This window comes from Chenopodium album, chromosome 17 (genome assembly GCF_948465745.1).
Source record: "Chenopodium album chromosome 17, dcCheAlbu1.1, whole genome shotgun sequence".
Taxonomy (NCBI): Eukaryota; Viridiplantae; Streptophyta; class Magnoliopsida; order Caryophyllales; family Amaranthaceae; genus Chenopodium; species Chenopodium album.
Genome location: NC_137850.1, coordinates 6,558,709 through 6,573,038, shown reverse-complemented (window position 1 = coordinate 6,573,038; position 14,330 = coordinate 6,558,709). Strand labels below are relative to the sequence as shown.

The 14,330-nt window shown below is 36.5% G+C and overlaps 1 protein-coding gene across 2 annotated transcripts in view; it reads left to right on the top strand.

Annotated features, from left to right (window-relative positions):
* The window catches only part of LOC145589451 (ABC transporter G family member 28-like), a 57,381-nt gene that overhangs the window by 37,898 nt on the left and 5,153 nt on the right, over positions 1-14,330 (top strand). The window contains exons 5-12 of one of the 2 annotated variants that reach the window (XM_081646025.1): positions 7,334-7,416; positions 7,507-7,583; positions 8,897-9,172; positions 10,327-10,390; positions 10,480-10,626; positions 10,804-10,838; positions 12,553-12,626; positions 13,229-14,145. In XM_081646025.1, the coding sequence (XP_081502151.1) occupies positions 7,415-7,416; positions 7,507-7,583; positions 8,897-9,172; positions 10,327-10,390; positions 10,480-10,626; positions 10,804-10,838; positions 12,553-12,626; positions 13,229-14,145 (1,592 nt within the window). In that variant the 5' untranslated portion in view covers positions 7,334-7,414. Of the gene's footprint in view, positions 1-6,139; positions 7,417-7,506; positions 7,584-8,896; positions 9,173-10,326; positions 10,391-10,479; positions 10,627-10,803; positions 10,839-12,552; positions 12,627-13,228; positions 14,146-14,330 lie in introns of those variants that run through there. The other variant, XM_081646024.1, reaches the window with a different exon arrangement.

Below are 14,330 nucleotides of genomic sequence, written 5' to 3'. Positions count from 1 at the left end.
GTCTTTGTTGTATACAAGGCCTCTCGTAGCGCGAGACTGTAAAATGCATGGCCGTGCTCGGATGGATTTTAGAAATCATCTGTTTATTGACAGTCGGACTCGGAATCGGGAAACACTTCTGGACGTAATAAGGATGACAAAATAAATCTTACCTTATAGTTCATGAAGAGACATTAAGCGACATAGGAAAAGGCTGTACACAAAATGAGCACTTGTCCGGAAGGACAAGTGGGAGATTGAAAGGAATGGTGTCCTTCGAACAAGTGTACTATTCCGTTAGCGGGTTCAGAATTATTAGAAAGCTAATATATTCAGTAAGGTCAAGTGATCGGAATGCCTGGGTGGAGGCCGCTTCCGATCAGTAATATTAATGGATAATTAATGTTACAGCTTAATCTTGACTGAACCCTTCGGGTCACACCCAAGCATTCAACAAACCGAAACGACGAATTAATTCGGAAGGAATTAATGAGTCGACCGAGTAATATTTATTTAGACGTCGGAAATTCGAGCTTAGAGCGTCGAAACCGAGCGTCGGAAGTCGAGTCGAAAAATAGTGAAAGACGAGACGAGAAATAGTAATAAATCAACTAAAGACCAAAATACCCCTAGCATCGGAATGCCCAAGCAAACCGAGTGCTAAGGGCGTATGGCCTAGCATGGTGGCTAGCATGCGCACCAAGCCGAGCCTAGGTTGGCTGGTGCGTGCTAGCGCACTCATGCTAGCATCGCAAGGCTAGGCGCTGCCTAGTGCGTGCTAGCATGCTAGGCGCAGCCTTGTGCGCGCAATGGCTAGCAAGCCATGCCGCAACAAGCTGCTGGAGCTAGCACGCTAGGCGCGCCAGCTCGCAACAGCTAGCAGCAGCATGGCTAGGCCATTGCTTGCTGCCTAGCAGCGCTGGCCGAGGCACAAGGCCAGCAGCAGCAGCCCGCACAAGCATGCTGGGCGTGCTGGCCAGCAGCAGCAGCAGCCCGCATGCAAGTGATGGGCTTGCTGGGCATGGCTGCCACGGACAACAGCACATGGCAGCCCACCTTGGCTGCCTTGGTGCCCAAGGGTGGGTGCCATGTGGCTTGTGGTCCTTGAGTGTGTGGAGAGTGAGATGGCCGGTTATGGGAGAGGGAGTGGGGAGCAAGTTTGGTCCCCCCCCCCCCCTTTCCAAATGGTCCTCACCTAACCACTCACATGAGCTTGCCACTTGTTGATTTATTACTAGCTTGATTATTGATTTTATTTTAGCTTTAAAATAAAATGGAAAAATCATACTATCCCACATTGATGGGAGAGTAAATGATACTCCAATCATTTCCTATAAATACCCAAGTATGGGCATTGGGAAAGATGCTTGAGTAAGAGTTGGAAAAGGCATCACAATTAGTGAAAACCTTTGAACTCAATATTATTACTCGGGTTTTGTTGGTCGGGTCTTGCTAACTCCAAGACATTGGACCTAGTCGGTTTTGTTGGTGCGGGTGGACTTCGTTGGAGGTCTCCGTGCGAGCGGGACTTGAAGCTTTCAAGTAAGAGCTCATTTGGGGCGAAGCACGCGTCAAGGGTAATTAGCTTATCTTAATCTTGTGATTAATTTAATTATGTTTATGGTTTTATTTATTGCGAGTGCGGTCTTGGTTTTGGGTTTGTTTCCGCGGTGAGTCGGACTCACCAAACCCCAACACGTTTTTAGGTTGATAGAGCTTAAATCCCCCGGGGCTAATACGTATGTAGAACACACACGTTTTTTCAGAAAAATCGAAGGAAGCCGACTATGAGAAGAGAAATAAAGCCACTGGAAAGATTTCAGGACTGTCGCGACACGACAAAATATACCGTGTCACGGTGCTAAACACCGCATGACAGTGCCCTGCGCCGTGACACGGCAAGCTCTGCCGTGGTGCGGCAGTCTAGAAATCTGACTGGTGCCCCTGTTTTCTTCGTTCACGACCAGGTTATCCAATTTTTCCTACGGGACAGACTTGAATGCGATGTTAGAAACGTCTATGCTATGCAAATTTGCCAAATTAATCATAAGAATACTTTTCAAGAATTTTTCAAGTCTCATCCACTCATCTTAATTAAATACCGATCACTCAAATCGATAAATAACCAAGAATCCTCCCCAGTGGAGTCGTCAAATTGTAGGCGTCGTTCGAAGTGCGCCTACGTTAGCATGTGTGAATATGCTTGGCACTCATAGAAAGTGGGAATTGACGTATACGATTAGGAAAAAATAAATTAGGGAGCCGCCAACAAGTTTTTAAGGAACTTGTAAACCGTTCACGAGTCATAAAAGGCAACCACGAATAAAGGGACAACGATAGGCAACAACGATTGACCCGTAAAGGTTACACCCCATTCATAATCCATGAGATTACTAACTCCATATAGTTCGGAACCACAAAAGGAGGATCGAGGATGATGGTACGAAGTGAGTCATGGAGTCACATTCGCCCATATTGGCCTCTACTCGATTCTTATAGTGAAAAGTATTCCTGCGATCTCAAAAGCATGTAAACAAAGATTCAATTCACTCCAAACTATTATTATGCTAAATTGGTTGAATATTAATGCAACACATAATTCTAAAATATTAGTGATCATTTGATTAAACAACAAGATTAAAAAGGAATCTAAACCGGTCGTCCAAATTATCTTATTAGGCGTGACTTTCAATTACATATTCCCTTTAAACATGCAATATGGTGATCAATAAATATAATAAAATTAAACATTAATATTGGAAGCAATTCAACAATAATCCAACAATTAATATATGACAAACGTAATAAAAATTGTTAGAAAAATAATAGAAATAAAAGGAACATGATTCCTTACTTTGATTTTGTTTGCTTGCAAATACAAAATAATAAACGCGTTAGTAACTTCAAGGAAATCAATAAAAAAATAATTAAAATTAAATTAAATAAAGTTGATTTGGGGCCAAACCCTCAAACAGTTCTACCTTTCACGCCTTGGTTTAAGGATAGAACCTTGGGTAAAGTACGGACTCCTTGGAGTGCTTAAAGGAAGTATTGTGAAAGAATAAGGTAGGTTAGTGTTTAGGCTAGAGCATAGAGGAGAGAATAGAGATTATTTGATGCCCCAAACTGTAGAAATGAGGGTCGTATTTATAGGGGAAATGAGTAGAGGGAATACACGGAACCCTAAAAAGATAAAACCCTAATTTTGGGGCACCGTGACACGGCAATGACTGCCATGACACAGTATAATGTACCATGACGCGGGACACTATTTTCCCTAAAACATGTTCAGATGGATAAAGCGCGTGCAAGTATACGCGAAGAAAACACGGAAAAGTCCCGTTACACGGCACATGTACCGTGACACGACAGAAAATGCCGCGATGCGGCAATTTCCATCATGGCGCGGCATGTGGCACCGTGACACGGTGTACATTTTTTCCATATTTGCGTCCAACTTCATTTTTAACCTAATTACACTCAGCATTTTTAAGTGTCGTTTCACAATTTCGAGTTATTTAGGTTTATTATTCATTGATTGGGCTAAATTAATAAATCATATGAAATGAATAAAAAAAGGTTTGGGCCAAAATACAAATTGGACTATGCTTTGACTAAACATTAGGAATGATCCGTTGACTATTTTGTGAACTGAGTTTAATTAAACATGGACTTTAAGCATTCCCGGGATTAAATACTTAACCCGACCAATGATGGCGGTGAAAGGTTGTTCATCATCGGGTTTGGTTTCGGGAAGACATTTTTAGGTGTCTACAAATAGTATTTAACTAAACACTTGAATGATACAGTTAAGGAATTAAAGAGTGAAAAATGATTTTTGCATCTATATCAAAATATGGAAAAATGGGTGTCTACTTATGGAGAATTTTTTTTTGAAAAATAAATTTAAAAAAATAAATTACTATATACAAAATAGCTGTTTTACACTAAAACGGTAGCATTTTTACTGTTAGAATAAATCTCTTCCAAAAAGTAACACGTGTAAGAAGATCATTGTCTAACATTTAATCTCACTACAACCTTTGCAATTATACTGTTGAATAAATGTTGGTTACTTTTTTGGTGAGGCCCCCATGAAATTAATTTTTTTTTTAAAAAAAAAAAAACCTGCGCACCTACCCCACCATTTGTCAGCAAATATCAGTAAGATTAAATATGAGAAATTTTTCTCCAAGAGGAAAAAAATCCCAAATTGTCTAGAATTTTTATGAGAAATTTCATTGGTGGGGTAATATTCTAGGCAAAAAAAAAAAAAAAAAAAAAAAAAAAAAAAAAAAAAAAGTAAAATAAATTCTAGAGGAAAATAGATTCTTTGTTGTAAGTGCTCTTATAGGTGCTCTTGACCTCTTGGGAAACATATTCCAAACATAAAATAGTAGTACTCTCATAATACTTCTCACATAATTGGGCCCCTCCCCCATTTGCCCCATGCCCCTTATTTCCTCATCTTTTCTTAAGAAATTTTTACTTGGGGTTTGTGCAACCAAGTTTGTTGCACATAGATAGTATTTTTTAATCATTTCCTTCTTCTTGCTCCATCTTTCATCTTCTTCTTCCTCCTCCATTTTCTTTGTGCTTTCCTTCTTCATCCTCCTCAATTGAAGTGGCTCGTGAACTATGACTTTCACCACCATATTTTCGTATTAAACGAAAATCCTAACAAAAACGGAGAAATGAAGGGCATTGTTAGCCTCTACTAGAAAGGTTTGAGGAAATTCCTAACTTCTAACACTGAATATACTTATCAAGTGACAAATATGAAAATAAAAAGAACTTCTGTATTGTATAAAATAATTAAAAAAGACCCAAAAATTCAAAGTTAGTAACGTTATCCATCGTTACCCTTCGTTAACAAAACGTAGACTTTTCATCCATATCATTTGCTAGCTGTTAAGGGAGCAAGATGGGTGTTACTATACAATTACAAATTTACCCCTTAATAAGCTTCAAGGTTAGGATTTGGGTAGCCCTCAAAGAGGGTTGCGCCTCCTCCATTAAAGCCACTTGTCGTCTTCGATTTCTCCATTGAAAATCTTCCTTTTTCGAATAAAGTTCTTCATTTCTCCATTAAAGACTTGTGTGTTTTGCTTGAAAATACACTTTTTTAAAAATAAAATTACAACATTAATCCAATTTAGGGCATGTTCACATTTACTGAACTGAGCTAAACTAAACTGAACTGATTGGAGTTGAACCGAAATGTACCGAGTTGAACTGAATATTTTATGAGAGAAGGAAATTAGGAGTTGAACTGAACTGAACCAAACTGAACTGATTGGAGCTTAACTGAACTGATTAGAGCTTAACTGAACTGATTAGAGCTTAACTGAACCGAACTGAACTGAACTGAACGGAAATTAAGCTGAAGTGAACATGCCCTTATTGACTAAAAATGACAAATTTGCTTCTTCGAAATATGTAAAGTATTTCTCAAGTTGCTTAAAAAAATATTTCTCAAGTTAAGAAACTTGTATTTTCTGTCTAAGGGAGTATTAGATGATTTTTTTTTTTATTTTTTTTATTATTATTATCAATATTATGTTTATAAATTTTTTTTTTTTATAATCAATATTATGTTTATAAGTTTTTTTTTTTTCTAAAAAAAAAGGGAAATTCTCTCTGGTAATCACGAACTTTTATTTTTTCTCGGTGGTAAAGTCTGAAATTTTTTATTATCAATGGTAATCACGAATTAATATTATTTAGCCAATGGTAACATTAATGATAATAAAACATTATTAAACTATTAACTAGGGTTAATCTTGGTTAAGTAACAATGAATTTACATTAATACCCTTCAAAATATTTAAAAAAAAAAACAAAAACTCTAAACCCCCACCCAACCGGCAGTCAACCACCTGAACCGCCGCCGTAGAGACCACCCACGAAACCCCTTCCCCTGCTTCCCCTCTTTCTCTCCCCTTATTACTTTCACTCTCCTCCACATTGCCCTAACTACCACCAGCGCCACCCACCTGAACCGTTGGCGTAGAGACCACCTGAACCACTCCTTATCCCTCTTCCTTTCCTTCCCACCTCCTCCCTTTCCCCTAGAAAACGCCCCCTCCTCGAGTTTTCAAAACATCCGACAATATGCCATGGATAATTAGTACTAGATTCATGGTTAGCCATACATTATCCAAATTAATCTCTCCATAAAAACAAACCCCCACAAATAAAAAAAATGCTAAGCGTAGAATTGAGCATTTCATCCAACATAATCAGTAACAAATGGGAGGATCTCCCGAACGAAATCCTTGAAATAATTGCAAAACCCCTTCAATCTCGTATCAACATATTTCGATTTTGTGCCATCTACACTTTGATAATCATTCTCCAGCGAATTACAGGTTGTTAGCCCACTCTCTACCAAACCATTTCTGGGTAATAGTAGTTTTCAGAGGACGATTAACTTGGTGGATTTTTGATTAATTGAGTTAGATAGAGGTTATCGATCTGAGATTGAAGCTTCGCGTTAATGGAGGTCTTCGAGAAATTCAGGTGGGTAAAATCGAGTATTTGGGTGTTTGATTCTTGGGATAGGTTTTGGAATTGATTGATTGTTGGAGATTGGTGAAATGAGAAGTTAGGGATTTGTATAGATAGGTTCATTTTCGAAGATGTTATGGACTTTGTGTTTTTGTTATAGGAGGTGTGCTGCCATTGATGTTGGAAGGAGGAAAGAGAAAGGAAGAAAAACAGGTGAAGGAAGAAGGGGGTCATTTTTGGGGTATTTTTGTCTTTTTGTAGTCTAGTAGCTAAACTATAATTAAGGATTAATAAATTATTTAACTTAAATTACCATTTGCTTAGTAATATTAATTTGTGATTACTATTAATAATAAAAAATTTCAAACTTTACCACCGTGAAAAAATAAAAGTTCGTGATTAGCGGAGATAATTTCCAAAAAAAAAAAAACAACAAAGCTCTGCTACTTCGCCACCTTCATCTCCCTACCTCATCTTCCCCCTAAAATTCAGGTTTCCCAATCATCCCTAAACCATTTCCTTCCAACCATGGCTTCCAAAATCTCAATAATCCTCACTCTAATCACAAACCCTAATTTTCGCAACTCGAAGAATGTGAAACTGAAACCCTCAGCCGATCGAATTCAGAATTCTACAACCCCATTTTTTCAAATTCGGGTTTATTAACATGATAATCATGAAATCGAAAGGCAATATGGGTTTCTTGATTCGCTACTTCGTGTTGTTGCCATTAATATTGACGACATTGTTTCGCGCCATAAATTGCCAAGGAGATAATGGTGGGAGTAATAATTCTACTGATGATAATCTTGATAATACTGCTGCTGTTGATTATGTTACGCAGATTATTTATGATCGATTTGCTAATAGCACCGAGTTTTTGACACCTGAGATTACTAAAACATTCAGATTTTGCATCAAAGATATGTAAGTTGATCTGCAATTTATCCTGTTGATCATATAATTCATGTGTTGTGATTTTTTTTTTTTACTAATGTAAGTTTAATTTGGTTTTAGGGAGGCTGAATGGAATTCCGCATTCGATTTCTCGAGGAATTTGAGTTTTTTGTCCAATTGCATTATCAAAACCAAAGGTACATTGTTTGATTAATTCACTTTCATGGGATACTAATACATGAAGTAGTCCAGTAACAATAGGCTGTTGAATGTGATGTGGTAGTTTAAATATTGTTGAGAAGTCAATTACAGTTCTTGAAGTGCGCTACCTATGAAGTATTGAAGTTTCATATAGTTCTTTGTTGCAGTTCTATCACAAGTCTTCATTTCAAAGATTAACTTTGAAAATTCTATTCTCGGTAATGATTCTTATGGCTACATTGTATCATTATGGAGGAGTATCAGAAATATATGAGATTTTTGTGAGAACGTGGGTGCTTGGTTGAAGACTGAGTGCCTAAGCATGATAACTTACTAATATAAGTTCTTGAATATTTACACATTTAAGGGGATCCCGGCTCTTGGTCACATTTGAGTAACTAGGGAAGGGCCTCGGGTTGTCAAACTTTCTAAGTAATTAAGGCTCGTTTATATTTTGTAGGCAATTTCTCATCTAGAGAGTTTTTTTGTATATGGTATTATTTATGTTTGAAATTTTAAAGAATTTTTGCATGATTGGAGCTTCTTCCCTCCATCCCTGGTGGTTAAAGTCATCTAGCTTACTGATTTTGTGGGTTAGTGAAAGTGGATGGAAAGTTCATTACCACACTATTTCAGCATATATTCTCTATGTTGATTATTGAGAACCCTAAGAGTTTATTGGTGTGTTGGAAGGTTTGTGGTAAAAAGATAATTTGTTTGTATTACTTTCATTGGTGTGGGATTTTAAATCGATAGTTCATCGCACTATAAATATTTCATTTCATAGGTACCAACTAATAATCAGTGTATATAATCCATTCTAGACAACATATAGTTGTTTATGTCACCAGCTGAAACAACAAGCATATTTAACGTCTGCTTTTGGGTGGGTTGGGGTATATATAGGTCATTTAAATTATCCCAATGAGCCAGCTATTGATTCGTTGAAATTGATGTTTGTTCTTGAATAGAGGGAAGAGATTTGCAGAAAGTGGTTTTCTGTCATAGAGTCAAACTTAATTATTCTTACTTAGTAGCTTTCTTGAAAATATGCATAACCTGCAAAAATTGTGCGGGCATTTTTCTTTTAAATTTATTTTTCTAGATGGCTGATGATTTTTTAAAAGAACCACGGCTGTAGTTCGGTAAATTTCTCTTCATTTTTTTTTTTTTATTATTCCTAAAGATTTTACACAAACACCATGTTAGCAGGACTCAAGTAGGAGGATCCGATATGGCTATGTCTTTGTTCAAATTTGACCATGTAATAATTTACAAATTGCTAATGCTGAAACTGGTCAAATGATAGGGGACTTGGTTCAGCGCTTGTGCACAGCAGCAGAAATAAAGTATTATTTCTCCAGTTTCCGTGAAAGTGGCTCCACGGGCATTCTTCCCATGAAGTTAAACCGCAACTGTAACTTGACCACATGGCTTTCTGGGTGTCAGCCAGGATGGGCCTGTAGTGCTGGTAATGAACAGAGAGTCAATTTTAGAAATTCAAAGGATATTCCAGATAGAACAGATAATTGCCAGCCTTGTTGTGAAGGGTTCTTCTGCCCTCATGGATTAACTTGCATGTTACGTGAGTTTCTATACTCCTTTATTTATTTTGGAATGTATGCTATACCAGTTTTGCCTTTTGTTTATTGCTTGTGTCAAGTTACAATATTTATCTTCTATTTAGTTATCTCAACTACGTTTCCCATTTCTTGTCTATATTGCTAATGCACTAAACTAGGGGTGTTCAAACCGATCTGGTCTACGGACAGAAAAATGGATTGGATTGGACCGGACTCGACTCCGAGTCGAGAAATTTGACTATCGGCTCTTTGGTCCTGTCCAAAACCCTTTAAAATTTGACCTTGGAATGACCAGAATTTTGTTTTGAATTATGCATATAAACCTCTAGAATGTCAAATTTTTAGCTTTAATGTGGAAAAGAAGTATATCATAAGCTATTCTATATTTGGCATTCAAAAAAGGCATTAAACATAATAAACAATTAATTTTCTTTTTCCCTATTTTTTATAAATAAAAACATAGAAAAAAAAAAATTCTAAAACTGATTTGGTCTGGGTTTTTGACTGGGTCCAGTCTCCAAGTCTTGAATTATTAATTTCAGATCTTCAATATGGTCTTGTCCAACTGATGAATAGCCCTACATTAAACTTATGATAAGTTTCTACAAACATGTAGTTCTATCTCAGCCAATAGGCTCGCCACATGTCTTCCATCTTTACACCTATATCAACTAGCTGGATTTCTTCCATTTACCAATAAGCTACTCCTTGTGGTATAGCTGGATCCGGTGAGAAGCTTGCTTAATGTGAGAAGTGTGAGAAGTTTAGGTACATTAAGGTGCTAGAAACATACCTTCAAAACTAACAAATTTGAAGTTAATTTTGTTTTTGACTTTTTTCTTCTTTTTTTTTTCATGGATTAAATTTTTTAATTTTGGATTTGTACCTTATAATTTTGTAACGTGTATCTTATGTGGTTCTCACGATTCTTATACTCCGTATTAAATTCTACCGAAACCTACTCTATAGGAGTGTGTGTATTTCATTCGAAGTGTCTAATCTCCATGTTTAGAATTCACAGATTATTTTAGCATAAGAATTTAGTGATATTAAGTTGTGTGATTTTACTGTTCCCATTTCTTTTCATCTGCTTCCATGAAGGAGGCTCCTCAAATTTTTTTTGCTTGCATCCTTACCTGTGATTTTGTACTTGAAGCTTGTCCACTCGGTTCGTATTGTCCAATAGGATCGTTCAACAAGACTACAGGTGCTTGTGACCCGTGAGTTCAGATCAAAGCCTAAATTGTTATCAGAACCTTTTTTGCCTTTATGTAATGGATGCTGACATCTTCATGGAAACCAATTGTAGGTATCATTACCAACTTCCCCAGGGGCAACCTAATCACACTTGTGGTGGAGCTGATATCTGGGCTGATATAAGCAGTAGTGGAGAGGTTTTCTGTCCAGCAGGATCATACTGTCCAACTACTGCTGAGAAAGTACCATGCAGTCGTGGGTATTGATTATTACTCTATTTCTTCGAAAATTTTGGGGCAATAGGATTTTCACTTGTGTGCCTAGCTCCTAGGCTTAGCACCTGTAGCATTTCTCACATAGATTGACTTCATCATTTGATTTCTGATTTCTTTAGGTTGTGGGATGCTGATCTTTCTGTTTGATCATCTTATGGCAGGCATTACTGCCGATCAGGCTCTACATCTCAATTACGTAAGCTCTGTTCCTTGTTTTATTCGTTGAATGAGAAACTGAAGTAGCATTTATTTATTACACATATTTTATTTTTAATTTATAATATAATATTCTTAAATTTCCAGTTATTGGTTAGCGCATGGAGGATGATAGTTAACGTACCAGTTAGGCTGTTGTTCAATCTGCGTCATCGGGATATTGCTAAGAATTTCAGTGTCTTATTTTTCGTTTTGCTATGAGGTGCTCTGTAGAAATCATTGATTGAAAGTCTTATTCAGAATTTACTATTTGTGCTATTTGTGGCTTCAGCTGACCAAAGTAGTTCGAGGTTTTTGATTTTTTATGACTTTATTTATACCAAGTATTAATATACACAGGCATGTTATTATAATCTCGTTTTCTATGTTTAGCTGTGTAAACCACCTTCTAATTCCTTAGGCCTTGGAAATTCCCATACCATACATGGAGGATGATAATTTACGTACCAGTTAGGCTGTTGTTTAATTTGCATCATCGGGATATTGCTAAGAATTTCAGTGTCTTATTTTTTTGTTTTGCTATGAGGTGCTCTGTAGAAATCATTGATTGAAAGTCTTATTCAGAATTTACTGTTTGTGCTGTTTGTGGCTTCAGCTGACCAAAGTAGTTCGAGGTTTTTGATTTTTTATGTATACCAAGTATTAATATACACAGGCATGTATTATAATCTCATTTGCTATGTTTAGCTGTGTAAACCACCTTCTAATTCCTTGGGCCTTGGAAATTCCCGTACCATACATCATATTCAATTAATGAGAATAGATTATTGGGTGGCTCAAATTGTTTGCAGATTCTATTAAGTGCCATAAATGACTTAAGTAGCACAAAGAAACACTAATACATCTTTCAAATGTTAATTTTAGAGAAATTGTCCTTGGTCTCATGAGCTAAGGGTGATAATTTAGATAGCGGAATCGTCTTAAGAGAAAAAGAGTATTTCTGTATAGAGCAAATGTGAAAATTAAATGGGTTGTGGAGGGAGATAAAGCTTGTAAATTCTTCTTTAAGATTATTTATAAGATTGATGGACATTATATCGAGAAATCAGCATTTTTGAGAGACATTAGTTGGTTAAGGGATCAGAGACTATATTTGTTGAGGTCTCCTATGTTAGAAGTTTGTATTGAAAGGTGGGTGGGAGGAGGGTGGGAAGGTTCTTAATGGACTTTAGAGTTACATCTTTATGGAAGCAAATATTGCTTTGAGTGGCTTTTTGTATGAGTCTAGTGTGTGATGATACTCTGTCTTGATTTGTTGGGATGTGGGATGCAATAATTCCATTTAGTTGTGTTAGTTGTAGATACTCATAATTATAGATGATTTGCTGTGCTTAATGAACAAATTTATCTGACTCACTGTGATATTCCACTTAAAAGTTGGGTGATGGTCAGTGCATCTAACCTTGCGGTCTGGGTGCATGTGCACCATTTTAGTAATTATGAAGTATTGTAAATGAAAAGATTCCCTTTTTGTTACATTGGTTGCGACTTTGGCTAGTAGTCTTGTGAGAGGTCTTTCTCCACATTAAAGAAAATTAAAATATTCCCCAAATTAGTAGTTTTCATTGTCACGTCTTGTATTTTGACCAAAAAAAAGTTCACTTAGATGAATTTCTGAATTACCTCTGTTAGTAGTAATAATATATCTTTTTATTTCTTATTAATGGTAATAAAGTTCCTTTTAACGTATGCAGGATGTTTGCTTATGACTAAATGTGATGCAGGAAGCTCAAACCAAAATATTACTGTTTATGGGGTCTTGCTTTTTGTAAGTTTACTCATTTTACAGATCTAACCAACACCTGTTTATTACAAAGTTCATGAGCTAGTTGATAGTTTGTTTTGGGAAGAGCCTTATTTTCTTCTTTGCTTCGCTAGAAACAATGATGAATTTGAGGGATCCTGAGAAAGATTTTTTTTCTTCTTTATATGGCATGTAGTCATGGGGGAACTAGCTTTCATGCTTATTGTTGATGTCGCAGATAATGATGATATGCTTGGGAGCATTTTGTTTTCCCTTGTGATTTTTTCGAATGATTTTGTTTTTGACATGCAAAGTTGAACTGAAGTCTTTGCTGGCAATCTGATTTGGCTCTTTCCTTCAGAGCCAAAGACTGTTGCATAAGATACACTTAAGTTTCTTGTTAATGAGATTCACTGAACTTCACTTGATTTTTTATGTATTAAATTTAATGGTAATTTTTGTTGTGTTGATTTCTTCTTTCCAGAGCAGATTTTGTCTTCCACATATTTTATGTACGCTTCTAGATATGAATAGTTTTATGCTTCTAACATAACATAGTTAAGAGATTTATCTTCTAGGTAATCTTTTATTCACCTCCCTGATACATAGTCTGTATGTGCTTATAGGTTGGATTAACCTCTTTACTTCTGCTTATTTATAATTGCTCTGATCAAGTTCTTGCTACTCGAGATAGAAGACTAGCAAAATCTAGGGAAGCTGCTGCAAAAAGTGCACGAGAAACAGCTCAAGCACGAGATCGATGGAAATCTGCTAAAGATGCTGCTAAAAAACATGCAGTTGGACTACAGAGACAATTGTCGCATACATTTTCCAGGAAAAAATCTGCAAAGCTGGAAAACCAGCCTAGAGCTCTTCCTCAAACTAATCCTGAAACAGATGCATCTTTGCCTACTACTTTAAACACACCAAATTCATCTCAAGAATTGTCAAAAGCTGGAAAAGGGAAAAAACATGAGTGCAGTGACCTTGCAAATATAATGACTGAATCTGAGGAGGATCGTGATGGCCATAAAGGTTTCAACTTTGAGATTGGAGATAAGAATCTGAAGAATGTGAAGGCTAATCAATTTCATACTCATAGCCAGATCTTTAAATATGCATATGGTCAAATTGAGAAGGAAAAGGCTCTGCAGGAGCAGAATAATAACCTCACTTTCTCGGGAATACTTTCAGCTGCCAATAATATAGAAATTATGAAGAGACCCACGCTTGAGGTGGATTTCAAAGATTTAACCCTTACCTTAAAGGGGAAAAAGAAGCTTCTGTTGCGATGTGTAACAGGGAAAATCTCTCCCGGAAAAGTGTCAGCTGTCATGGGACCATCAGGAGCTGGGAAAACAACATTTCTTTCTGCTTTGGCTGGGAAGGCTACTGGCTGCAAAAGGACTGGCATGATTCTTATTAATGGAAAAGCTGATTTGACCCACTCATACAAACGAATTATTGGATTTGTTCCTCAAGATGATATAGTGCATGGAAATTTAACAGTTGAAGAGAATTTATGGTTCAGTGCAAGATGTAGGTAAGAATCATATATTATCATCTTGAGTGACTTTTATTTAAGATACCAAAATATTTTCTATTTTAATTTTCGTTTTTCTTCAATGCTAAGTCAATATTAACAGCAACTTTGGCAATGTAAATAACATTTATGTCATGCTAGGTAGGAATTCTTGTTTCTGTTTTTGGATTTGAGTTTTACAGTGT